The sequence below is a fragment of the Solanum dulcamara genome, chromosome 4 (genome assembly GCF_947179165.1).
Source record: "Solanum dulcamara chromosome 4, daSolDulc1.2, whole genome shotgun sequence".
NCBI lineage: Eukaryota > Viridiplantae > Streptophyta > Magnoliopsida > Solanales > Solanaceae > Solanum > Solanum dulcamara.
In genome coordinates, this window is record NC_077240.1 from 14650822 (window position 1) to 14678541 (window position 27720).

The 27720-nt window shown below is 31.1% G+C and overlaps 3 protein-coding genes across 3 annotated transcripts; 2 read left to right on the forward strand and 1 right to left on the reverse strand.

The window, feature by feature from the left end:
* Positions 1 to 14669: 14669 nt before the first annotated feature.
* LOC129884730 (GDSL esterase/lipase At4g01130-like) lies at positions 14670 to 17824 on the forward strand. The gene is made up of 5 exons (XM_055959017.1): positions 14670 to 15009; positions 16406 to 16615; positions 16705 to 16862; positions 17027 to 17297; positions 17405 to 17824. Exons 1-5 carry the CDS (start codon positions 14763 to 14765, stop codon positions 17671 to 17673), a joined length of 1155 nt encoding a protein of 384 aa, XP_055814992.1. The 5' UTR covers positions 14670 to 14762; the 3' UTR covers positions 17674 to 17824.
* An 817-nt stretch (positions 17825 to 18641) lies between these two features.
* On the reverse strand, positions 18642 to 19975 carry LOC129886495 (uncharacterized). Its single transcript, XM_055961202.1, has one exon. It carries the CDS (start codon positions 19703 to 19705, stop codon positions 18800 to 18802), a length of 906 nt encoding a protein of 301 aa, XP_055817177.1. The 5' UTR covers positions 19706 to 19975; the 3' UTR covers positions 18642 to 18799.
* A 3125-nt stretch (positions 19976 to 23100) lies between these two features.
* On the forward strand, positions 23101 to 27093 carry LOC129886498 (protein CURVATURE THYLAKOID 1A, chloroplastic-like; the record flags this gene model as incomplete). The annotated part of the gene is made up of 5 exons (XM_055961206.1): positions 23101 to 23416; positions 25254 to 25351; positions 25837 to 25944; positions 26071 to 26142; positions 26863 to 27093. Coding segments are annotated over 5 exons (660 nt in total), but the record flags the coding sequence as incomplete, so codon positions are not given.
* Positions 27094 to 27720: the final 627 nt, after the last annotated feature.

Consider the following 27720-nt stretch of genomic DNA (forward strand, 5'->3'; position numbering starts at 1 on the left):
TATATATTTAAATGTTCAATCATAATAAATCATAATTTGAATACCTAAATAAATTTTATGATCAAATCTAAAGGTTACAATATATTCAGTCATAGTTCACTCACCTAGTAGAAGGTGTTTGGAAAATATTAGGTTGCAATAATGAGACTCAATTTTAAATATACTAGATAGATTATATGAATCCTTGATGATTATTTATCTTTTTAAAATTCATTTTAAGTTAATATAATATAAAATAAAAATAAAAATAATTTTGAATATCTTTTCTAAGTTTCACACGGTGCTTTTATTGAGCTTTCTTCTATCTCCCCTAGTACGAATAAAGGAACTATTGAACGCTTTTTTTGAATAGACTAGGAGTCCGTTTGGATGGGCTTAAAAAAAATAGTTTTTATGTATGAAGTGTTTTTAGAACTTTGAAGTGCTGAAAGTTATTTTTATAAATAAGAAGTTGAGTGTTTGGATAAAAGTGCTTATGATGTGAATTTTAGGGTTAAAAGAATAAAAAAAGATAGTTTGAGAATTTAGTTAAAATATAAGGGATATAAAAGTAATTTTCATGGTCAAAGAAAATGACTTTAAGCACTTTGGAAAAAAAAGTTAGGAATCCTAACTTTTCATTTTTGACTGACTTTAAGAACTTTATGGCTTAAAATCAGCAATAGGCAAACACGTCCAAAAGCTAAAAAGGGGCTTTAAGTTGATTTTGACCAACTTAAAGCCAATCCAAACGGGCTCTAGATATAGGGGCCGTGCTGGCATGTGACAGAAATTTGGAAAGTTAATCAAATTTTTTGATTATTTTTAAAATATTTTTGGTTATTAATTTTTGTAATTTAGAGTATATTTTATGTAATTTTCAAATAATATATGTTTTTTCATTTGTTCTAATCTATGTGACACTGATAGAGAGTCAATCATAGTTTTTATATATTTTTAAAAATATTTTAAGTTGTTAATTATTGTGATTATAGAAATTTTAGTGTAATCTTTAAATATATAATGTATTTTGAAATTTGAAGAGTTGTCTGCTTTTACTATCTTATTAAATAATGAAATATTTTATATTCTTAATTATTGTGATTAATAGTTTCTTTTATGTAATTTTCATATACATAACAAAAATATTAAATGATAATTATTGTGATTTTACAATACTATTAACGTAATTAATAAATATATAGCGAATTACAAAAAAATAAGATAAATAAATTAAAACCAAAAAAAAATTTGGAATGGACTCCTTTGAAAGCACACAGCTTAAACAGGTACATCGATCATGAATTATGTGCTTCAAGCCTCAACTATATAGTGGTGATTCATTATTTTTTCCAAACACTGAATAAAGGGAACCCTAGTTCCACTTACTCTAATAAAAGTGCAATAATGAATTCGTATTATTGCCCTTCTAGTGAAATAGGGATAATTATTGTTATATTTTAAAAAGAAAATTATTTATCATTGAATTTTTTATTACTTTTATACCTCTTATTTTTAATTATTTTGCGCATTTGATATCATGAGAGTATATAATATACTCTGATGACATCGAGCAGTTTCGCTGAAGTACTGTCTCTTCCTTCTTGATACCATCAAAGTATATTGCTTGATAAATTACTTGATATCATCATAGTATAATATTCTCTGATGACATCAGCATAACGTTATGTGCGAAATTAAAAAGAAAAAGTGGGGTAAGAGGATAAATATTTTTGGTCATGAGTCTGTTAAGGATAAATAGTTTGAATTGAGTCTAATTTGAATAAATAGTTTCACAATTGATCTATTAGGTGTGTAATTTTCCCTTTATAATATATACTTTTTGCTTTTACAATTCTTTTAACATATTCATCACTCATATATAATTTGTCTAATAATTCCCTATATTTTTTTATCGGTACGAAAATCTCTAATATGGCTAAAAAAGAGTCCTAAAAACGTTGGGACGTATAATAATGATAATGATATTATCAAAAAAAAATGTATTCTCAATTTAGTCTATTTAATTTTTTCCCTCTCATTGTGTCATGATTTTTGTTAAGTTTATATTAATTCAAAGTATGCGCATCAAATGGATGGTTAAACTTAATCTGGGCTTGTAGAAATGGACTGACTAATATTTAGATAGAACATTAACTCACTAAAAATTACTTGAATTAATAAAATGGATTAAGCAGTGAGTCAATATTCAATGCACCCACCTCTTATATGTCTTGTACAATATATATAAACCAAATACAAACATTAAACGTCGAATGTTAAAAAAAATTCGTTTTGCTAATTCAACCTATAGGTGTCGTTTGGTATATAGGGATGTGATAGACAAGGTTATTTAGGGATTGTTTGATAGTTAGTTAGAGTTATGCAGGTATTAATAATATTATAAAAATTAATTATAAAAAAATTATATATTATTTTATGCAGATATTAATTATACAGCGACTAGTTATATATGTATTAGTTATTTCACCTTTTATCCCACATAAAATAGTATATAGATTTCGTCATAACCTATACATGTATTAGTTATGCGATTTCTAAATTGTCAAACCAATCACCGTATTGATTCTATATACGAATACCTTATTTTCTAAATTCAATTACCAAATATGGTATTACTTATTTAGGATTTAATAAATATATGACTCTTCTCCAAATCAGCTACTAAACAACTCCTCACGGATTAAGATGTTCATAAAATTAGTTATCTTATCATATGAGTATATGAAAGAATATATCACATCATTATAATTTAAATAATGAGATAAATAATTTCCAAATTAATTATTACCTCTAACTAAATACAATTAATACATATATTATTTTGAATTATTATGCGAGAAGCGATGCAAAAAGATATGGCAAGAGGTGGCGCATTGATTATCGTGTATCACTATTAAATTATTTCGAAGTAATGAATTGGCTAATACGTGTCGTGTAAAAAGTCGATTCACGCGTCGCTGGCCTGGATGGGGTCTTATTGGCCAACTAATACAACCAGTCATGTGGCTGACGTGCTCCTTTTTATCGGCAAATTAATTTAATGCCAATTTTATAAATCATGCAAAAGAATATTAACCACATTGGATAGCTCATTTCAAGTCCGCTAAATTAATACTTCCCCCTATTTCATATTAATTGAATTTTTAATATAATACACATATATTAAAAAAAATATTTAAAGACATAATTTAGATCATACTTTCTATTATTGCCCTTTGTAAAATCATAAACATATCTTTACAAATAGCCTAAAAAATATAAAATTTCAATAAATGAAAAAACATAAAAAAGTAATTGACGTGGTAAAGTCAAAGTTGCCCTTTCTCCATTTCTTTCTCCACCTCTGGTAAAAGAAGACGACACAAAAGAAAAAGAAGGGAATGATATTTTATAATTATTTAAAAGTTATAAAATAAATAGAAGAATATTTTATTTTTCAGATTTTTATATGCAAAAATAATAAAATTAAAAATAAACTCATAGAAAGAGCTGCAGAACCAAATGTCCCCTTATTCAAATTTATCACTAAATCATCAATTCTCGTTTTAACTTTCTCTTTCGTTAGAAATTGATAACATAAATACACTTGCATATATATATATTTTGTCATATCATATTTCTCTTTTCCTTTTTTTTTTTTCACTTCGACATATAATATTTTTCATAATTCCACGAAAGATGACACGTGTCAACTATATAGTGAAACCCCATGCTACTTTCGTATTTTGAAAAACACGAAAATCTAATACTAACTGACTTGTAAAAAAGAAATATTTATTATGATAGGTAATTTTATTTTTAGTAACTGATCACTTGTTTGTAAGGTTTGAATCGCGCGCATCTTCAAAACGAAACTTCAATACTAGTACTTGAGAAATTACTACTACAATTTAATTTACAATCTCATGAGTTTGAATTTGACGATTTAGTGATTTTGTTATGAATTCTAAGTCCTCTCCATAGTATGTGAAAAAAAAGGAAGAGAAAAAATAAATTACATGTGGCAAATTGCATGAGTTGGTTGGGTTAATTAGTGAACAGTTGTTGGGGTTTAGTAAAGTTAGCTGAAACCATAAAATGACGTCTGAATTTTATATGCGACGTCCATAAAATGACAAATACTTTATAACATCTTTTTGCTCCTTTGGATTAGTGGGTGTTGTAAGATACTCCCAACTCATTACAGCATAAATGAAGTTATATTTGGACATTTTCTGAAATTTTCATTATAATAAGCAAAATTTCTAAAGATAGTGCAAGTCAAATTGACTGAAATCATGCTTATCCAAATAATATACTCTTATTATTAGAGTATTATATAAGAGAGATTTGAGGCCGCCAGTAGTTTGCCGACGTATAATATTTTTAGAAGAAAAAAAATAAATTTAGCCAAACTAATAAGTAGGGTTGACCGCATATATAACCTTAGTTTGTCCGACTTTAACACTTCGTAAATATATATCTTATTTTATCATAATTTTAAAATTTTTCTACCATTTAAAAAAAAATAAAAAAAATTCTCAAATACATCACTTTCCACTTGTTGATGCATCCCTATACCCATCTCGAATACATTCCTTTTCTTTGTATCTGGATGCATACCCCTCTCTAATACATCTCTACCCCCTCTCATATACATTTCTATGTATTTGAACGTCTGCTAATGTATTCGAAAGTCCAGTGACGCATCCAAAATTCATTAATTTTAAGAGATTTTTATAATTTAAAAAAAATAGTGAAATAATATAATTAGTTTTTAACACTATAAGATTTATGTAAATTATTCGATGCACATCAAAGTATAAAATGACCATGACTTCTCATAAACTATTTACTCCAACTAGTTGGTGCAATGTAAAAAATGTGAGAGAGTAATATGTATTTACAGTGCAAAGTGTGTGTCGTTACTAGGAGGTATATATATAAATCCATTTTTAATATATATAATAAAAGAATATTTACATTAATTATTTTTTCAAATGATCAATTATTTAATTCATATTTAATAGGTCGAATTAGATGATTATTTATCTTTTTAATTATATTTTCACTCCTAATCGTGATAATAATAAAAACAATTTAAATAGATCAGTAAAAATTGAGATGAAATGATAAACACTTCAACTTTTTTTAAAAAAATAATAAATACTCGACTGTACTTCTTTATTCCTTTATTAATCGAGCCTCAACATTAAAACCCTCGGTAAGAAGAAATCGTCAAACATATGCGGCACTTGATGGTAAATGACTCAGTGAGAAGTGGCGCCCACCCTCGAGATTGTGTGGTTTAATCAGTGAAAAAGACTAGTCTTTTGTGGAATTCGCTCCCACCAAAGTCTAATTCTTCTTTCATGACATGATGGTAGATGAATACCAGTCTTATTACACTATACTGAATTCACTAGTCTTCTGAAAGACAAAAAAAAAAAAAAGTATTTTTTTTTAAAAAAAAGGTCATGTCATTGATGCCAATAGAGGAGGTTACTTAAAAGTAGGAGCGTTCGAAACTTAAATCATCAATAAATCAAATCGAAAAAATATTATTGATTTATTGTAATTAAGTTATTGAATTAATGGTTATTTAATGATTTTATAAAAAATAATTATTGAGTTATCGGTTCGATATTGTTTTTTTAAATATTAGGTTATTGGGTAAATCGATAATCTATTGAGACTATAGTAATTTACTATTTTAATTTTTACTCATGTATAACTATCAAAGTATCAAAAAAAATATATTAATATAATCATTATATTAGATTATCAGTACCCTACACAATTCACAGTTCACACTGCATTTATCCTTTAGGCGTTAGTATTACTTTAGGTTCATAATGTCAAACTCTAAAGAACTAAGAATGGTGGTGGCTACAGTTTGCAACGACAACGACAAGAAAAAGGTTGGGTAATGGCTAGGGTTGTGAATTGTGAGTATTCACAACAAGAACGTCTGATTTGTTTCTTTCGTTATATGCCTGTATCGCGTCAAATTGTTGGAGAGTTTGTATATTTGTTTTGAAAGCATTTTTCTATCGGTTAAATCGAAAATCGATAACAAATATTTTATTGATTTGATTATCAGTTTAAAGTATTTAAAAATAGAAAATCGATAAAATGAATCGATCGATACACATTCTTACTTAAAAGCTTGTCACGAAAATAAATCTCAAATTTAAAAATTATTCACGAGTCGAGAATTGTTCTAAGATGAGGAAAAAGAAAATTGAAACATAAGCAGTAGTAGTCAATTTCTTAATTAATGTGAATCACTTGTTATTTTGGTTTATCTCGATACAATTTCTTAGTAGTATAATAACCTCAATACTAATTATGTGTCGAGCTTAAATTACAATACATTTTTTTTTTTGTAGGATCTCCGTCCTTTGACCAATATAAACAATATAATTGTGAGTACTTCTTTTCTTTTATTTTATATATGAGTGTGTTTGTTTGAATGAGTACTAAATTGATATAAGTGTGTTTGAATGGATGCTAAAATTGATAAGAAGATAACTAAATTGATAAAATAAAAATGGAAAAGGGTTTTTATACTCTCACAAATAAGTTATATTTGTTATTTATTATATTTTTTAATATATTTATCATTTGTTATATTTTTTCAATATATTTGAAGACATGCAGATTTAATATAGTAAGAGTAAATATGATATTTTTTAGAGTACAAAAATAAATATGATTATTTTTTAGAGTATAAAAACAAATATATTGATAACATGAAGATTTAATACTGTAAGATTAAATATGACCCTTTTTTATATTAGAGAAGCAAATATGACCCTAAAATTAATAAACATTTTGAAAAAATATAACAAAGAACAAATATCAAATATAACCCGATAAAAATCGAAACATTAATAGTAAACCTTTCTTTTTCCCCAAAAAGTTTTAATTTTATATGACCCCAAAAAGTGAAATATATAATAGTATTGTAAATATTGTGAGATACCCTTTTTGGCCCACGAGCGCACTTAATAGAGAACAAATCCTAACCGTTGGTTATGGGATTGGCCCACGCGCTAGCCCAGGGCTACTTTCAAAATTCAATCAAAATGTGGGCTCCATTTTGATTTGCGCAACTCCCTCCCTACCTTTCTTTTTCTGAACCTATTATTCTTCTTTAGCCAAATCAACATGAAGACCAATTGCGTTGAGTTGTGTGATAGAATCGTAAATATTTTTTTATATTTTTAGTTAAAAGTTTTGTATTTAAATTTATTTGAGTACGAAATTATTTTTATTAAAAACTCTTTTGCATTTTAATATGAAACTTTCTACAGTAAATTTAAATTTATTGACTATAATACTAATTAAATAGGGTCTGATCAACTATCATTTGGATAGTTAAACTTCTTACTCCGTCAATGATAGAACAGCACAATTCATAAGTCAAAGAACTCAGGAAACTCATGCCCCACCAATTTTGAGCTTGTTTTGGATATAAATATTACTTCCTCCGTTTCAAAATCATTTTTTATTATTGTTTGAAAATAAATAGTGTTTCAAAGCACTAATAATATTTTTAATTTGATTCTTATTCTAATAAAGGAAATTTAATATAAGAATCTACTAAAGATTTATATTTTTTAAAAAAATATTTATATTAAATATAAATTAATAAATATATATTTTATTTTCTAGAAATGAATTATTTTCTTAAGAGTGTATCCAAGGTAAAAATATACTTACTTTTTGAAATGGTGATAGTACTTGCAACAATAGAGGATAAATATGTGTAGAGAATTGATGAGATCAGGCGGCACGATTTTTTTTTTAGTAAGAAACAATTCCCAATAAAGCCCTATTTAAACTAATCATATTCAAATATGAATAATAGACATCAGAAGATGAAAAACAAATAAAAAAAAAGCCAACGAGGACTGCGAAGCATATTAACACGTACTTGCAAAATGGAGCCCAATTTTCAAAATTTTGGTGTCAGCCCTGTAAAAAAAAATTGGTCCACCGAAATGACGTGTACCACCCACAACCTGTAGTGAATAAGTGGAGCCCACCTAGCATAGGCCAGCTCACTATCACGACCTTCTAGATAGATGTTGTTGCCTGGCCCATGTGTCACCTTTATGAATCCACGTGTCCATGTATACGTGGTTTTACATTATTGGTTAAATCCGTACAACTTTTTAGGACTCATTTGAAAATAGAGATAAAGAAATAACTAGTCTTGAAATTAGTTTATCATTTTAATTGAAATAATTTATCTCAGAATTAATTATGTCATTTTAATCTTACATTAAAAATGAAATAAGAATTTTAAGATAATTAATTCCGAAATAACTTTTATCTACAAAATTAACTCTTATAGTTGATACTAAACTAATGCCCTTTTGTGACAGGTGGCTTTGTTGGAAGTGACGTCACACTTGATAGCTTCTTCTACTTTTTTTCGGCCGTTAATTGAGAAAAACTTAAATTAAAGACAGAAATTTGAAAGGGTTTAATTACTTATTAGATAAAGAGAAAATAATCTTGACGATTTAATTTCAAAAGTTTTTGCGGAAAAATAAATTAGCAGTAAAGGAGGTTATGATAAGAGGTAATTATAACCTTTTTCACAAATATGACTTTTTTCCCTCATAATTATATATAAGATGTCTATTATCCACAAAATGATGGTGAGTAATATCTCTTTTGATTTTACTTTACTCGATATTAACTGCTGTCATAAATTCTAAACTATTTTATCCTAACATTGAGAGTTTGAGGAATTTCATAATTGCATAAGTGATACATGACACTACTATAGAATTGACTAGAGGAATCTGACGTGGGACGGCTTTCCAGCAGGCACATGGTTTTACCAATTGGGGTTTAGCTGACGTGGTCCATAGCAAATTTTGAGATCCGATCTCTAAAAATTGAAATTAGATTTTCCACATAGGTTATCCGTCTCCCTAAAAATTTAAAAAGCTCAAGAATTGAGGCAATATTGGATTTGAGGCAACAAGTAAAGTGTGAAATGTACGACCCACCAATATTGATTTATTTTTTTTATAAACCAATGATAAGAAATTCACTGGCCTCAAGTGTAGATAGTATAGGAGACTAGGAGTATTTTATTTTAAAGGAAATTTCAAAAAAAAAAAAAAAAAACTAAGGCTAAAATATTATCAGTATTTTTAGCTATAGTTTGCTTAATTACGATTCGTAGATACATATTAGAAGGAGTAAAGAGGCGAGCGAGATTTGAAGAGAGAAGAGAGAAGCACAACTGATTTGTATATCTCAATAATTGTATAACAAATACAATTGATTTGTATCACTAGCTACTGGAAGGAAGAGTGAGGTGAGCGAGATATGGGAGAGAGAGGTGAAAGAGATACAATTTATTTATATATCTGATCGATAATTGTATATATGATCGATAATATCAACAAATACAATTATATCGTTATTGTAATTCGTAGCAAATTGTATTTGTATTCATCCATTGTCTTGTGTATGATATTTATGTGTTGCTATTTGTATTTGTATCATTGATTGTTATCATTTGAATTATTGATTGTTATCATTTGTATTGCAGGGAGAGTGGAAGGGGTGAGAGAGAGAGAAAAGGGAGAGACGAGCGAGAGTGCAGAGAGAGGGGAAGAGAGGAGACATAAATTTATTATAACATCCTAACTATAGCTACAAATCGTAATTATTTTAAAACATAGTTGTGTATAAATACATATTACATATTTGACTTCTTAGATAATTTTTTCTTTTATCCAAAAGTATGCAGAACCGATATGCTAACCTAACAAGATTAGTCCACTAAAACAGGCTGAATTTCAGTTTTAGATTTTGAACTGTAGACACCACTTTCAAATATTATACTATCATTCATCTAATAATTTTGAATAAATGGCTAACTTTCTAAATACAAGTCCACAGAAGTGGCTTCTTACGCAAAGAAGCCCCTCAGCTTCAACTCTAACATAAAATTGTAAGTTTTGTCCTAAAAATGAATTGATTTTTAATTTTTATTTGATTAAAGTCATATTCGAACGTAACTAATGAATAATATAATATAAAAATATAAACTTATAAACTTATATATCGCAATATAATTATTTATTACAAAGAGCATAAATTAAAAATAGGCACAAAATATGGACAAAGTGCAAATGACCACAACTCAGACGGGGTACCTGGCCCATGGATAAAATAGACCCTTTGTGCCATGTTAATTACTAATTATAGAGTAGTTAAGGAGTGTGAATATATTTTTGCTTGTGTCAAATTAATAAATGCATAATATATATTTTTGTGATGATATTCTACTACTTAACTATCGTTAATTAATAGGAAAAATTATCTAAATACACATCTTATTTTATCATAATTTCTATAATTTCTTACTATTTAAAAAAAAATCAAAAATTCCATTGCGGATACATCACTCCCATCTCGCTGATACATCATTATCCTCTTCTCGGATACATCCTACCCTCTTTGATACATTCCTCCCCTCTCGGACACATTATTCTTCTATGTATCCGGATGTTCTATCCCCTCTCTGATACATCCTTTCCCTCTCGAATACATCCCTCCTTTATGTATCTGGATGTCTATTGATGTATTCGAAATCTATAAATTTTAAGTTATTTTGTAGTTTGAAAAGGAATAGGAAAATAATGTAATTAACTCTTGACACTATGAGATACATGTAAATTACACTTACATATACACTAATTAATATCCATTCTCAGGAAAATAAAGAATTGTGTTTTCATTTGATTTGGTGATTTGCATTAAATATGACTCTAAGCTATAGTTTGCTTAATTATGAATACTAGCAAAATGTTAGGAGAGGAGGGAGGAGAGAGGCGAGCAAGATTTGGGAGAGAGAGGAGAGAGTGTATTTTTCCACTGATTTTGAAAAAAAAAAGAATACAAAAACAAATTGATTGGTATCAAAATGAATACATATTAAGAGGAGAGAAGCAAACGAGATCAAGAGAGGGAGGAGAGAGGTGAGGAGAATGAGAGAGGGAGGACATATGATTGTATTTTGTATTTATTTTGCATTATATTCTATATTTATTTGTATCAATTGTATTCAAAATACAACAAATTGTATATTGTGTTTATTTTGCATTATATTCTGTATTTACTTTATATCAATTGTATTCAAAATACAATGAATACAATTGTATTCATCCTCTCTTTGATTGGTTACAAATACTTTTGACAGAGAGGATGAATGCACATCAAATACAAATACAAATACAATTGATACAAGAAATACAAAATACAGTTTTTCGAATACAATTGAAATAAAATACAAAAATTTCACCTATATTTATTGAATACAATTGATACACCAATTTTGCATTGTATCAATTGTATTCGAAATACAACTGTATTCATCCTCTTTTTGATTTGATACAAATACATTTGACTAGAGAGGATGAATGCATATTGTATTCGTATGAATACAAATATGATTGATACAAAAAATACAAAATTCAGTTTTTCAAATACAATTGAAATAAAATACAAAACTCTCACCTATATTTATTAAATACAATTGATTACATAAAAAGTTTTGAATGTATTTCTTCTTATTGGCAGGAGAGAATGAAAGATGGGGAGTCGACCTCTTTGATCAGTGATTCACCGGCCTCTAGATCGATGAACAATCTCTCCAAAATCTGCTCTTTGATCAGTGATTCATATTTCGGTATCGGTACGACTATTGTGGTTGTTCCATTTTATTTTCTTCTTGGAAGTCGCGGTCAAACTCAAATTCTGAAAATAAGTCGGGACCCTTTTACCAAGTCTGGTAGAGCTTTTCTTTGTTAGCAACACTCTCCCTTTTATCTATCAACAATTTCATTATGGAACTTTCTCCCAGGCGCTAATTCGGGTAACGGCTACAAGGGAGAAATCGAAAGAAAATTATGCCCGACCAGGGATGGACGTAAACTCGCCTTCAAGCCGTCAATAAAATTGAGCTAATAAGTTATCATTATAGTACACTGATGCATAGGCCTTCTTTACTTTACGGCATTTTCTTGCCTTACGAAAAGAATTTCATTTCATTTTTGCCAGAATTTTGGAAAAAAGTCGCTTCCTCTTTGAAAGCTGAGGAAAGGCCTCGTTTTGATCCTGTAGAATAAATGTGAAAAGTAAAATCCTCATAATCGTATGATTCAGATACCTGACGAAATGAACAGATAAAGACTTAACTTCGGAATGCCAATCTCCCCTAGCTTAGCCCTTTATGATCTTTTCCGCCTTCTCACTGCCATTCTGTGAGGGTAGGAGGAGAGGGCAAGAAAGAGGGAGGAGAGGCAAGGGAGAGAGGGGACAGAGAGAGAGAGAGAGTGCAAGAGAGAGAGGAGAGGGCAAGAGAGAGGGAGGAGAGGTATCAAATTAGGATACAAATAATTTGCTATACAACCAAAATATATTCTTTTTGATAATTTTTTAAAACTATAGCTATTTTTCATAAATAAGTTGATAATTTTGCCTAGTTTGATAATTTTCCTATTAGAATTCACACGCACTCATTTGTTTTGGACCTTGGAGTTGGTTCGGCCACTTGGGCCCAAACCCACACGGAATCACAATGGGCCCATTAAGCCCCAAAATAAATTTGTTTCTTTATTCTCCCGTGGAAGGAAACAAATAGGAAAAGGAAAAGGAAAAAGAAAAAGAAAAAATTACCTATTTACACTCCTTTATTTATCATATTTTTCATTACTTCCATTCATTTCAAAAAATTACAAAAAATTCTTCTTTCCATCCGAATATATTAATTCAGTAATTCGGATACATTAATTCTGATTCATATATTATCTCTATGTTCAATGTATCATGCTTTAAGTGTTACCTGCTGATACATAACACCTTAATTAATGTATCCGGATTACTGAATTAATGTATTCGAATTATTGAATTAATATATCCGGATTACCATGTTTTTAAGAGATTTATGTAAATTGAAAAAGGATACGAAAAAATGGTAATTAGCCCTTTACACTATGTGATTTATGTAAATTAATCTCCTAGCCTGGACTGTCAAAAAAAACCTATTTCAATGGAGTATTGTATATTGATCGCTCCATTTAAACAATACTCATTTTTTTTTCTTTTCATGAACATCTAATATTAGACAATTTTCAAGCGAAAAAATATACATTTTTTCAACTTCTATTGTTTGTCAATTCAGACACATATGACTAAACTTTATCCAATTTTAATATGTATGTTTCGGCCATATATGGCTGAGCGCAAATATATATATATATATATATATATATATATATATATATATAAAATTGAAATGTTGTTAAATGAGTGTTATATTGACAAAATGATGATCAATAATGTTTTTATGATACATCAAGTTTATGTTTCAAATTTGAGCTTAGGTGGAGTAGATTTAAGTGTTGAAATTTGAAAAATAAAATCATTATTTTTTTGGACAAAATCTTTCAGACTCACATGCTTGAAATTTTAGCCCATTTTTACATGTAGTCCAATCATGTATGCATGACTAAAGTGCAGACTTGAAAACAGTAAAAGAGTCTTAATTGAATTTGTTAGATTTGTTGTGTTTCTTATTAATTGATTATTGTGTTTTGTTCTTTATGATATATGAAACTTTTTTTTTTCAAAATTGAGCTTATTTAGAGTATATTTGTGTGTTGAATTGTTGATTTTTTTTTATCAGACGCACATGTTTAAAATTTCAGTTCATTTTTAAATGTGTTTCAATATTAAGGTGAAAACATATACATGAAAAAATCTAGACATACACATGACTGAAAGTTTAATCAATTTTTCTATGCACCTAAATAAAATATGTTTGATGTTTGGCCTTTCACAAAGCCATACTTTTAGATATGGATATCTGAAGTTATCAAGTTTCAAACACAACTATTTGACCTTTTGCTCAAAACGAATAATCTTGCAATTTTTTATTTTTATAAAACCAATAGTTATTAAATGACGACCACAAAAGCGGCCATAGTAAGGGGGTGCATGCAAGTCAGTCTTATTGCTATTCTTTATTTGAGAATCAAGATCGAGGTCGAAATAACATGATGTTTATGTCTATAACTTCTAATTCATCTAGCTTTTTGGATAATCACTTGTTGATCTGAATTTTTCTCCTCAACTAGAAACGAAATATCTTGGTACTATTAAAAAATCAAGTTGTTTAGACTTAATTAACATTTATAAACAATATTTTCAATCCCAACCAAATTTAAAGTCGAGCGACAACCACGACGTAAGAAACTATATAACTTTATTCAAATTTCATTTCTCTCCATTTCCTTATAATTCACCCACCTTTAACTAAAAAAGATCCCAACAATAGTAACCTTTTTTTTTATAGAAGGGTATAAGTAATATACACACATTGTGACTCGTGAGTGTAAACAATTTTTACACCATTAAATTAGTTTTACATGAACATATATTATCTTCAAGAGTACAAAGTCTTCATAATATTATCTGGATAACATGATGGTGTAATACACACATGTATAAAGTTTCATTTATGGAAATATCTTGAAGAATTTGTTGATTAAGAAATATACATTCTGAAATTTCTATACATGGATTGGAAAGCGTTACTAAAAACATTTGTCTTGACATACAATTGATTACGTCACCAATTGATATCTACATGCACCACTTTCTCTCTGTCTACAAAGAAGGAAAAATTGTTTGTCACTCTACTCCAATAATATTCATTCATTCTATCCACAAAAACAAGAATGACTACTTTGAGGTCTTATAATCCAATGGTGAATATTTTGGGAGCAATAATATTGTTGTTTATGGTGGCTACAACAGATTGCAAAAAATGTGCATTTAAGGCTATCTTTAACTTTGGTGATTCAAATACAGATACTGGTGGTTTTTGGGCAGCTTTCCCTGCTCAAGCCCCTCCCCATGGAATGACTTACTTCAACAAACCTGTTGGAAGAGCAACGGATGGCAGAGTCGTCGTTGATTTTCTAGGTGAAATATCACTCTTCGTGGATGTTTGGATTGACTTATTTTTAGTTGCTTTTGATTTTTAGTTTTAAAAGTATTTGGGTAACTCAAAAAGTGCTTTTTAAGGCTGAAAAAGTACTCAAAAAAGTCAAAACTTGGTTGTTCCTGACTTATGACTTTTAGTTTTTAACTTATAAGTCACTTTAAAAAAGCTAATCCAAACACCTTCATCTTCTTTAAGTTATATACATCAACCATTTACATTAATAGTACAATTTCATCGATATCAGATGTTCTAAATATGCCTTTTGGAATGTTCGTTGATTTATGACCTGCTGAAGTTTCAATAGATATATATTTTTTTATTTTTATTTTTATTTTTATCCCCCATTTTGGAGGATTTATAGTGTTTACACACTTTCCCTCCAATGTGACTCGAACCCAGAAAGTTTCAATAGATATTAGTACTAGTTAATGATGGGTTGTTTGTAGCTGTAGAATCTTCCATCTTAGAGAACAAAGATGTCTCACAACTCTCTTCTTTTGTTTATCTATGATAAGCATTAAACATTGTCAAGTTTAGAATAACATTAACAATTAATAATTGGTTCTTGCCAGCCAGTTTCTAGCAAAAAGTCATAGAAAATGGTTTGTCTTATATATAAAATGTTACGTTACAGAAAGAAACAGTTTGTCTTAGATGTTAAATGTTATTGTACGTTGCAGAAAGGGAGTTATCTGAATTCTGAAGAAGGCAGTGTATGCAGAGGCGGATTCAATATTTAAGTTTTATAAGTTCAACACTGAACCTATAGTATTTCAAAGTTACACGTTCATATCTACTACTTGTTTCAACTTCAATGAATATATATCCACATATAAATATATGCTCCCGTGTTGAGCTTCTACATCAAGTTCATGTCTGTAAGGACCTGTAAAATTTTGGACTAAGGATAGGATTAGAGAAGTTTGCATTATGATTGGAAGAAAACAAAATAGCCTTAGCTGGAAAAAGTAGCAAAATTTGTCCATGTCCATGTATGATGTCATATTCATTGGAAGGTTTTGTTTGTTCTTATAGGTTCTGTCCTACATCCCTATCCTAACTATTGCGCCTCTGACCTCTTCATGAGCACTTTTGCCTTTTCGATACCTTTTGAACAGTTTAAACTTTTAGATGTAATTGTCGTGGTGCATATAAAGAGGAGTATTGAAGATATAATTAATTTAGTGAATAAAGTGTACTAACTCTAATAACTTAAATAACGTTTAGATTGAGATGGTCACATAGTTAAACAAGAATGATTTTTCACAGAGTTATGCATGTAGAGGAAAATATTTGTACTTTTCTTCATCCTGTCTCAATTGTTGTTTAAACTTGTAATAGTTTTTGAAAGTTTCATTATTCTTGGTTGTGCAGCTCAAGCATTAGACTTGCCATTTTTGAGTCCATATCTGCAATCAATTGGATCTGATTACAAACATGGTGCAAATTTCGCAACATTGGCATCCACAGTTCGCTTGCCACAAACTTCCTTATTTGTTACTGGGGTTAGCCCTTTTTCTCTTGAGATTCAGCTTCGACAGATGAAAGAATTTAAGGTTAAAGTCGATGAACTTCCCCATAGAGGTAGTATTATTAGCGTTCCATTCTACAAATAATTCGATGAATATTACGTTGTTTTGTTTACCATAACCTTATATGTCTGAATTTTAAAGGGAAAACTAGTCTGCCTTCTCCAGACATATTTGGAAAATCACTATATACATTCTACATTGGCCAAAATGACTTCACTGGAAATTTGGCAAGACTTGGAATAAGTGGAGTGAAAAAGTTTCTACCTCAAGTGGTTTCCCAAATTGCCAGCACCATCAAGGTAACAAACATCTTTGTCCTTCGATGTCCTAATATCATGTTGTGATCGTCTAATCACAGGGCATTCAAGAAAGATAGTTGTTGAGGAAGCATCTGATTAGGAGTCCGTTATCAAACTAACTGAACGGCCTATTTGATGGTAGCTTGTTCTGTTTTATTTTCCAGGGGATATATGCATTAGGTGGGAGAACATTTTGGGTGCTAAATCTAGCACCAATTGGATGTTACCCTGCTTTTCTGGTGCAACTGCCTCATAACACTTCTGATATAGACCAGTTTGGTTGCCTAATATCATACAATAATGCAGTGGTGGATTATAACAATATGCTCAAAAGAGCATTGGCAAAAACCAGAAAGGAACTTGCTGATGCAAATGTTGTATGTGCCGACACTCATGCTGTGCTCTTGGAGCTATTTCAACACCCCACTTCTCATGGTACTACTTGTTTTCGTTTTCTTTTAAGATAACAGTGAAAATTCAACTCAGTTGACGATGGAAGGAGTATATTTATTGAAGCGAAAGTTTTTTTTTTTTTTTTGCAGGGCTCAGATATGGAACCAAAGCATGTTGTGGATACGGAGGTGGTTTATACAATTATAACCAGCAAGTGTTCTGTGGAAATACGAAACAAGTAAATGGAAAAACAGTAACAGCAAAAGCCTGTAAGGATCCACAAAATTATGTAAGCTGGGATGGAATTCATGCTACTGATGCAGCAAACAAGCTCACTGCATATGCCATTCTCAATGGTTCTTATTTTGATCCTCCTTTTCCACTTCACAACTACTGTGATATTCAGCCAATAGGTTGACTGTTGTTTAGTTTCTTGTGTTTAGGAATAAGAACAAACCACCACTTATGAGAACTCATTACTCATCAAGTTCATTAGACTTATCTGCACTCGGTGTTTACATCAAATCATATTATGTTGCCATATGCAAACACATGTCATTCATTTATTAGTTTGGTGTAAAGACGAAGAGTTTTGCCGGTAACTGAGATGGCTCATCTTTAAATTGTGACAGATATTGATGGAATCTTTAAACAAGGACTTGATAATCGAAAGATTATTGAGTTGCATCATCCCATAACAGCAAACTTCATCTACGAGTTGTGATCCATATCCTAATCTAATTTTCTCATAAAAAACACAATTCATCCATATGAGTTGAATTTAATCATTAGGTATGGATTTAGTTTGTGAATAAAAGTACTTATCCTTCTCAAATTGTGATTAAACTAATGCATCATCAGCAAAAGATACTCCTGATTGCATCACCAAACACTTGAGGATTCTGTTGACTTCTCTTAAGGGGTTTTAATCAAGTGCAATCACTATTAAAGAAAATTCTTAGCTTACATATCAATCTTTAGCAAAAATGCAGACAGCTCAACAGAAGATTATTCTAAGATTTCTGGTTGGCCCATGCATTATAAAATTTTGGTTTTACAAATTGAAGTTTTAGGTAATTGTGTCTTCTTCCTGTCAAGAATAAAGTTAGTATTTTTTTTTAGAATAGAAACAAACAAGTATGTGAACAGTTAGTGTTAAACTTTGAATGTTTCTTTCACTTTAGAACAGTCAACTTAATATTTTAATAGCATAGTATAATTTAAAACATTCTCAGCTAATGATCCAACTTTAGAACATTCTAATCATTTTGGAGTTTCTTAATTGGACTAAATAATTATCTTCAACCAACCATAAAGTTTATTTGATGACAGTTTGTACACTCAAAAGGAATCTCACCTTTTGCCTTTATATTTTATTCATTTATTTGGAGGGTGTTTTGGTGTTTGAATTATGCCAAAAATTTCAAGAAACTACATTGATTTCCTAAATTTTGATGAGACATGAATGTATATACACCTTAAAAATGGAAAGAAGACAAAAATTGAAAAATGTGAAAACCAACAAAGTTGAAAAGAAAATTGAATCAAGGAACATAACTATTTTCAAGAACTGGTTGAGTTCTGATACCTGAAGCAGAAGGCATTCTGCTATTCCCAACCCAAACTGCATCCAAAGCCTCACTTTTTTCAGATTGTCTCTCCATATTTCCTCTCTTTTTTAGCATAACACATTTGCATATCAAAGTTCCAATAACAATCAACAATATTAATCCAACAATTCCTACTCCAAATCCTATTACCCACCATTTCCATTTCCCCCCTTTTGTCTCCTCTGGCTTCAATGAAGGAACCACTATGGCGAAATGGCCTTGTCCTCGCGAGATACACGTGTTGTTCATTGTTACATTGCTGAATTCTATGGCTCCATTTGTCACAAATCTAACACATTTCATTGTCACATTCTTCTTGTAGTTGTTGTTGTAGTCTTGTGGGAAATGAATCAAAATGTGATTTTCCATGGTATTGAGCTCAACCATTCCAAAATTTTCTCTGCTTCTTGTTGCATCATATGCTAAAAAGCCTATAACAGGAGTTACAAATGTGTAATTTGTGACATCATAGTATTTAGATGACAAATTGCCAAGATTTTCATAGATTATGTCAAATCTCTTAACAAAAGGCCATGGTAATACTCCGTGTGGGATTTTAAAGAAGCTAAAATTAGCCCCTCTTCTCCAAAAACTTGCACTTCTAAGGCGAACAATTGAACTTTCCATGCCTGAAAAATTTGTAGGAAGGGGAATATCATACAATTTACCCGTGTATCGTTTCGACATATTCTTGATTGCATAATTATGAATGAATGAATCCAATGAGTCTCGATCTAACGTATGGCTTGATCCTCGTGCAATGTTTAATGACAACAATAACAATAACAACCAAGACATCAGTGGGATGACGTGACATATATTGTTATTATTAGACCCCATCAACAATCCACAAATGACATCTTCATCCCCATTTCTTCAAAAACATTAAAATCTTGATCAATTCACTAGCCTATGCGACATAAATTAATGCAAGAAAGCAGGCATGGAAGATCACAACTAATTTAAACAATAAATGAACCCCTCATAAAATAAAAAAAATAAAAAAAAGAAAGGGGTTTTAGGGATATTAATGAAAAAATTGCTAATCTCCAGGATTTGGAGAAGTATGAGTTGTATGAGAGGGGCTGGACTCTTAGAGGTGATGATTGATAATGCAACAACCAAGATTATTTAGGTATAATGAAAAAATTGGGCTCTTTATAAATGTGGTTCTAATATTCATAGGGGCCTAGCCTTAATAAAAAGAAATGTATAGCACAAAAAATGAGGGTCCCTTAAGAATTGTTCTACGTTGTTACTACTTGTTACTTAATTTGTTTAATCAAGTTTGTGTCAATTGGATTAGTTGGAAATAGGATATGTAATTTTATTCTTATAATTATTTAGTACTTTATAAATTGTGCCAACTGGACTTTTGTTGGGATCAAAATCAATCTTCTAAAAAGGACAAAGCTATGTATATACAAGATTTGTATAAAAAAAGCATATTTTAAGGAGGTGGGTTGAATGGTCCATTTTGTTGGTAAAAATCTTTTTGTATTCCAAATTTCCTTTTTTTGTGTATTAGAAGAAAATCAACGTAGAAGAAACCACCTTGGTGGAGAAAATAGAAGTCGATATAATATTTGACAGCTTGATTAATTTTAATTCTTATCAAAAGTTCTTTAATTTTTATGTTCAGACCCGATATCTAATTAAGGGATTTTGTATGTATTTACTAGAATAGAAAATTATGTCCAATTTGAAGCAATCTTAATTTATTCCACCACACATCTTATTTCAATTTTTGAACTAAAGGATGCCTAAATTTTGAACAAAATTTATTTCTCCAAATGGAATAGGTATTATGCGTCTTCGACAATTTTGGCGTTATGTTGTAGAGATAAATGTGCACATATGGTATGTGAAAGATTTTTACTCACACTAGAAAACTATGCAGGATCATTGAATGTTTTACATATATTAATCTTTATCACTTAATTTATATTTATATTTCAATCTTGATTTATTCTTAACTAAGCGAAATTTATGTGATTTGGCTAAAAATTAACGGTCCAGACATGATTTGAATCACATACAATCTTCAACTCTTATACAATCTTATCAAATAAGCAAATCATATTTTATAAACAAGGTAACATAATATCCTAAAATATTGTATAAATGAATCACATATATCTTTATCGTTCCATTTATAAATAGATGCTCACGGTTACGTGATATTACAATTTTACTAGTACACATAATATTATAAAGATTCATTAGTCCAGAAAAATCAACAATAGTAGTAACTAACTATGCTTTAATATAATTCTTCCATATGGTACAAATAATTTATTCACCTCAAACATTAGTCTCTTTTTTTAATATAAAAATTAAAATAATAATTTTTTTAACAAAATATAAATTTATGGGTTTGTTTTCTATTTTAAAAAAATTAAAATCACAATTTAAAATCTTATTTTTCGAAGAATTTGAATTTGAAATGGAAAATTTTGTGCAAAATTTCATGAATATTGCTCATTTCAAATTAAAACATGAAATTGGGGTTGTATGACCAAACCCAAACTAAGTTGGCCGGCGAGGTGACACGTGGATGTTTATGCTGAGTCAACTTGGTGGCTTAGTGCGGCCAGCTCAAGATAGCATAGGAGCCGAAAGCTCACATCTTAGTGCTAAAGACTACAAAAAGTACAAATCAAAGGTTCCTGTATTTTATTCTAAAACTAATATATATAAATCAATTCTGTTATAATTGAAAATTGTTTTTAAATAACAACCAAAATGACTAACAATATGGTAGGGAGGTACTACTTTCTTGTTTTTAATTGAAGAAAAAAAAATAGGTTATTTGAAAATTAGATAACCTATGGGGAGGGTAGGATGTACGCAGACCTTACTACTACCTTATGGAGATAGAGTGGTTGTTTCCGAAAGACTCTCGGCTCGAAAGTCACAGTTCCAAGTACGAGAGAAAAAAAAATATATATAGTATAAAGAAAAAATAATAATAAATAAATAAAAAATAAAAATAGAAATAAAAATAAAAATAAAATGTAATGCAAAATTTACAAGACAAGAACAATAACTATAGCAAAATACTGCAATAATCAAAGGCAATAGCAACACAACTATAAAGTCACGCCTAGACCTACGACCATCCTAAATTGATAGACGGTAAGACACTATTCTATCCGTACTAGCCTTCTACCCTAATTCTACCACTCTGCATAGCCCCCAAATCCAACCACTCGCACCTCCTAATTGGGGCGTCGACACCCCTCCCCTGCACATGCCCAAACCATCTTAGTCTTATTTCTCTCATCTTGTCGACCACGGATGCCACTCCCACCTTCTCCTGAATAACCTCATTCCTGATCTTATCACTCCTAGTGTGTCCACACACATCCATCTCAGCATCCTCATTTCCGCAACATGCATCTTCTGAACATGAGAGTTCTTTACTAGCCAATACTCCACTCCATATAACAATGCTGGTCCAACAACCATTCTGTAGAACTTACCTTTAAGTTTAGACGGTACCTTCTTATCACACAGGACTCTAGAGGCTAGCCTCCATTTCAACCATGCTTTCCCAATGCGGTGCGTGACATCATCATCGATGTTTTCATTACTCTAGATGATGGATCTAAGATATTTAAAGCTTTTTGTCTTGGGGATAAGTTGGGTGGCAAGCCTTACTTTCCTGCCCTCTTCATCTATCGCAACACTAAATTTGCACTTCAAGTATTCTGTTTTGGTCCTGCTCAATCTTAACCCTTTGGACTCCACAATTAATATAATGATAATCACAATTATGTTTTAGCTTTATTCATTTTTAACAACATAGTTAATATAATGATAATCACAATTAAGTTTTACCTTTATTCATTTTTATAATCATTAAGATTGGTTGATATGAAATAAATATGATTACTTCATCCTTAATCAAAAATTTTGAATTCAAATTTTAAGAATGAATATTTTGAATTTTGAGGAAGAGCGTTCTCCCTTGAATGAACCTTATTTGTTTGATATGACCTACATAATCATTTGTTTCTATTGTGTTTTGTGATTTTTGTCCTAAACTAATATTAACATTCGGAGAAAACTATAGCAAACAAATGAAAAGTACTCCCATTTTTTGGCAATGAAATGAATAGGAAAAAAGTAGAGGAAAATTAAGATTTTGAAGATAGGGAAGGGACCAATGAGAAAGCTGAGAGGTTCCACGTATGACACTCCACAATCAAATTCTATTGCTAGATGGATAACCAGAAGCAGGAGAAACACACAAAATTCCCAAAAGAAAAAAAAGGGTACTTTTTGGGGATATCAAGAAACCAAAAAAAAAACGAAAAAGATTTGCGATACACAAGAAAGAGAGGCCAAGAATCCAAGCATACACAGCTAGTCCAAGAATTGGCCAAATGGCAGCAGCTTCTACTTCCATGGCGGCTACTGCCGTCTTTGCCTCTCCTTTCCCACTTTCCTCCACCACCAAAGCCGCCCCAGCTCGCTTCTCCACCTTGCCTTACCTTCCACCACGTCTATCTGCTACTGCCTTCCCATCTTCTCTCAAATTTTCTGGTACCCCTCTTATTAGCTTTTCTGTTTCTTTGCAATAATGTTTCTTACTACTTTTTTTTACTTCCAAGAATTGGCTATAGCACTAATGTAATTGATGGGGACTACCTATTGAGGTCACAATTCAATAAAATTAGACATATGGTGCTGTGTCTAATTTTAAAAAGATCCTTTCTTTGTATTATTTCTAGTTGCCATGCTAATAAAGATGCTGATTCCCTTATTAAAAAGGTGCTGACTTGTTAATCAATTTCATTCTTGTGTATGTTTGTGGAGCAATTTGAAGTGAGGTTACACTTAGAGGTATGATACTGAAACAATGAATAAGGCCATTTTTTAACTTTATTTTCCAGACCCAATCTAATTCAAAAAAATCAATAAATTTGGACATAGAGTGCTTTGCTTTTATTAGTTTTCTAGAAAAAAAATTGTGTCTTTCTAAATTCTAACTATGATTGAACATTTGTGCAGTAGTCTTTCCTGTTGCTATACTAAGAAAGTTGTGCAGATGTAGACTCCTGAATTTAAAAAGGTGTTAACTTGTCTCTGATTTCAATCTTGTATGTTTAAAAAACAATTTGAAGTGATTGTTGTTGGTTGTGTGACAAAATTGCTTCCATACTGTTGATATAATCGATTTAGAAGCTTACTTTCTCTGTTCTTTAGAAGCCGTGTTTGGCAAAGATTTTTAACCTTTGCTAGGATGTTATCTTGATGCTCTTTCCATTTGCAATGAGCTCATTTACTGCTTGATAATGCTAAAAGAGCCTCCTCATATACCCCGTGCTACTCGAGTTAGGTCCTGATTCCTTTGGTCAACGCAGATTTTGATTTGTGTCCAATTTCAACAAAGTTATAGTGTTACGTATTCTTTCAGCAAATGCATTTGGCGCCTCTTTAAGGGTCCTTATTTTAAGGGAAAATAAGATCGTCCCAAAGAAATGGTGGAGCGCTTGAGGTATAGGAGTAACAACTGGAGGTCAAAGGTTCAGATAACAGCTACACTCAGTGTGGGTCCATCGACTTAAATACTTGTTGCAAGTTGACCAGATGCCCAGACACTTGTGCTTGTGACCTGTAGCAAGCTGTATTCTGGATTAATCGTGGTGCAACTAGCTGACCGGACACAATAATCCTTTTGAAGAAAAAAGGGAAAATGATAACTACGACTGACGTTTGTCAATAAACTTGAACTAGCCATTTCTTTTGGACTTCTGTTTCACACTCAGTAGAATTATGAATGTTACACATTTTGATAGCTTCAGTGGAACCTACATTAGGTTACCTACATCTACTATCTTTCACATGTTTTTGGATTCTTTTTGATGAAGTAGACTGACATCATCCCGTTTTTGAAACTTATGTAGATTTTATTTGTTACTTGCAATTTGTTTCAGAGGTTCAAAGTTTTTTCATGCTTTTTGTAACTGATGAGGGGTATCTATGTGATATATCTACAAGATGTCATACTTCAATTGGAAGTGAACCTTGTATGCTGTGTTGAACAGCCTCTCAACTGGATGTCTTAGAATAGACAGTGGCATAACATCGTCTTCACTTTAACACGATATTTTCTTAGAGGTCTAATGAGTAATGGGAAAGGGAATATCTCATGGGTATTATCATATTATCTCCAAGAATACAGCAAGTCCTTTTCCGAAATCTGGGACTCTATTCTACCATGTAGTCATCAGAATTTGCTGGTTCTAGTATTGTTACTTAAAGTTAAACCTGACATGAACTACTAAAGATCGCCTATTAAATGTGCTGTTTGCTATATAATGGAGTGAATACTTATTCATGTTGCTGTGCTCATTATCTTATGTTAATATTGTTACAGAGCTCAAGAGGTCTTCGCTACTCCAGGTCAAAGCATCTTCATCAGAAGAATCTGGTGCTGTTGATACTAGTGAATTGTTGACTGATCTAAAAGAAAAGGTAAACTGGACACTTGCCAGCTGAGATCTTCTCTATTGCACTCACTTCAGTCATTTGCTATACACACTCTCTCTCGGCTGCATTAGTAGCTTAAAGGTTAAAAGGGCAGCCCGGTGCACTTAAGCTTCCGCTATGCGCAGGGTCCGGGGAAGGGCCCGACCACAAGGGTCTATTGTACGCAGCCTTACCTTGCATTTCTGCCAGAGGCTGTTTCCAAGGCTTGAACCCGTGACCTCCTGGTCACATGGCAGCAACTTTATCAGTTACTCCAAGGCTCCCTTTCGCATTAGTAGCTTAAAGGTTATTCAGAATAAATAGCATTATTCTGTACATAGTCCAAACTAGTGTCAGTTGCTTGTTCCTGTAAAATATTTTACTGCCAAACCTCATATTGGTATATTTGTTTTCTATTTTGTAGTTGTTGCTGTGTTATAAGTGATATTTAGGTGCTAACACGATGAGTTTTTTTGGTTAATGGCTTACAGTGGGATGCTCTTGACAACAAATCTACAGTTATAATTTATGGAGGTGGGGCAATTGTTGCAGTTTGGCTGTCTTCAATTGTTGTTGGTGCTATCAACTCAGTTCCTTTGGTAGGTTGATCAATGTGATGCAACACAGTCTGTCAATTTCCGTAAAGTGAAGCGAGATTGTGTGTTTTCTTTTTAGATTTTCTTATGTGGTTTCCATTCACCCATCTAAATTAGCTCTTTCTACAGCTCCCAAAAATCATGGAGTTGGTAGGTCTTGGATATACTGGGTGGTTTGTCTACCGCTACCTTCTCTTCAAGGTAAGTTTGATTGACTGTGTAGCTACTCGCATCATCTTTTATGTACCTAACTCAAGCACCAACCATGCAGTACAGAGTCTGTTTTCTATATCAAGATGCCATTCTTTTACTTTTGTCCTACGGGGTGGGGTTTGTTAAACTTCCATCTGGACCTTGGAGATTGGCTGTTAATTAGCTACAACAGATTAATAGCCTGAATTTGCAAGGCTGTGTGTTACCTTGTTTTCTTTTGCATTGTTGTGAACTAATCGTTTATGACATGGTATTTTACTAATTGGTCAAGACTAGATTATGCTGGGCTGATGAAACAAAGGGTTCATTCTTAGTGAGTTTATGACCCTTTTTTCCATTATACCCCCCGCGATATTCCTTCACTCTACACCAAAAACCATCTGCTGCGACGTTATCCACATCTCAATTCCTTTATCTGAGAAATCTGCTTTTAGCATCAAAGTCGGTAACAACAGCTATAGAGTTTTACCTTTTTGGTCGGTACTGCATCTTTTACCATGAGATGAAGCATGTGTAGACAGTGTAGCTGTAGCAGATCCTTTGACAACTGAGTAAAGCTTTTGGATAACTCCATGAGGAAATATACTCGGCTGAGAAAATCTAATCGCCTTTCCATGTAAAGGCTTGCATTTAAAGGACACATATTTTGGTTCTGGAGATGGTTAATAATACTTTTTATTGATTTGAATTTCTTTTCCGTGCTGACAGTCAAGTAGAAAAGAATTGGCTGAAGATATCGAGCAGTTGAAGAAGAAGATTGCAGGAACCGAATAAATGCCAGCACCAGTTCTGTACAATGAGGCATATGCTCGTGTGAAGTAGAGTAGATTTTGATGTAATTTTCATTTTATCAGAGCAACATCTTCAAATAAAATTCTGTATTTACCTTACAGTTCATTGTGCTTATAAATCATATAGTATTTCTTTTGTTTCTATAAACCTTGGATGCATGTTTGCTGCAACCAATTGTTTTGTCTGTAAAGTTGTTATAGTACTGCATGAAGACTGATAAACACAAGAACTAAAGACCTCCCTTTTTCCCTTTCTTTAAGAAAGGGTTAGACTAGTCTGTGCACACCTCAACTGTTGCACCTCGACTATTTCTTTTTCGACTCTTATAGTAACCAACAAGGCAATGTTCACTAGGACAAGAGAAAGTCATTTTGGATCAAAAAAATTAAAATCAAGCTATCATCTCCAACCAATCCTCCTTTAATCTTAACAAATCTAATAATGATCCCTTTCTTGGAATCTCTGTTATATGAACCTAGCTTTAAAGTTAAAAATTATCTCAAAAGTGTACTAACCTAAGCAAATTACCACCTAATCCACACAACTCTTTCTTACTGCGATCTTTTAAACATATTCCAAATACATTTATTATAAAAATTATTTTGGCTTGTGATATATTTATATAGTCTATAAGATAATAATACTATTTTATTTATAGAATATTTTAAAAGAATGTCTCTTATTAAAAATAATTTAGTTTGAACCTTTTATTTTACGCTTCATGACATGCTGTTATAAACACACAATGTTGTGATATGTTTAAAATTATAAATT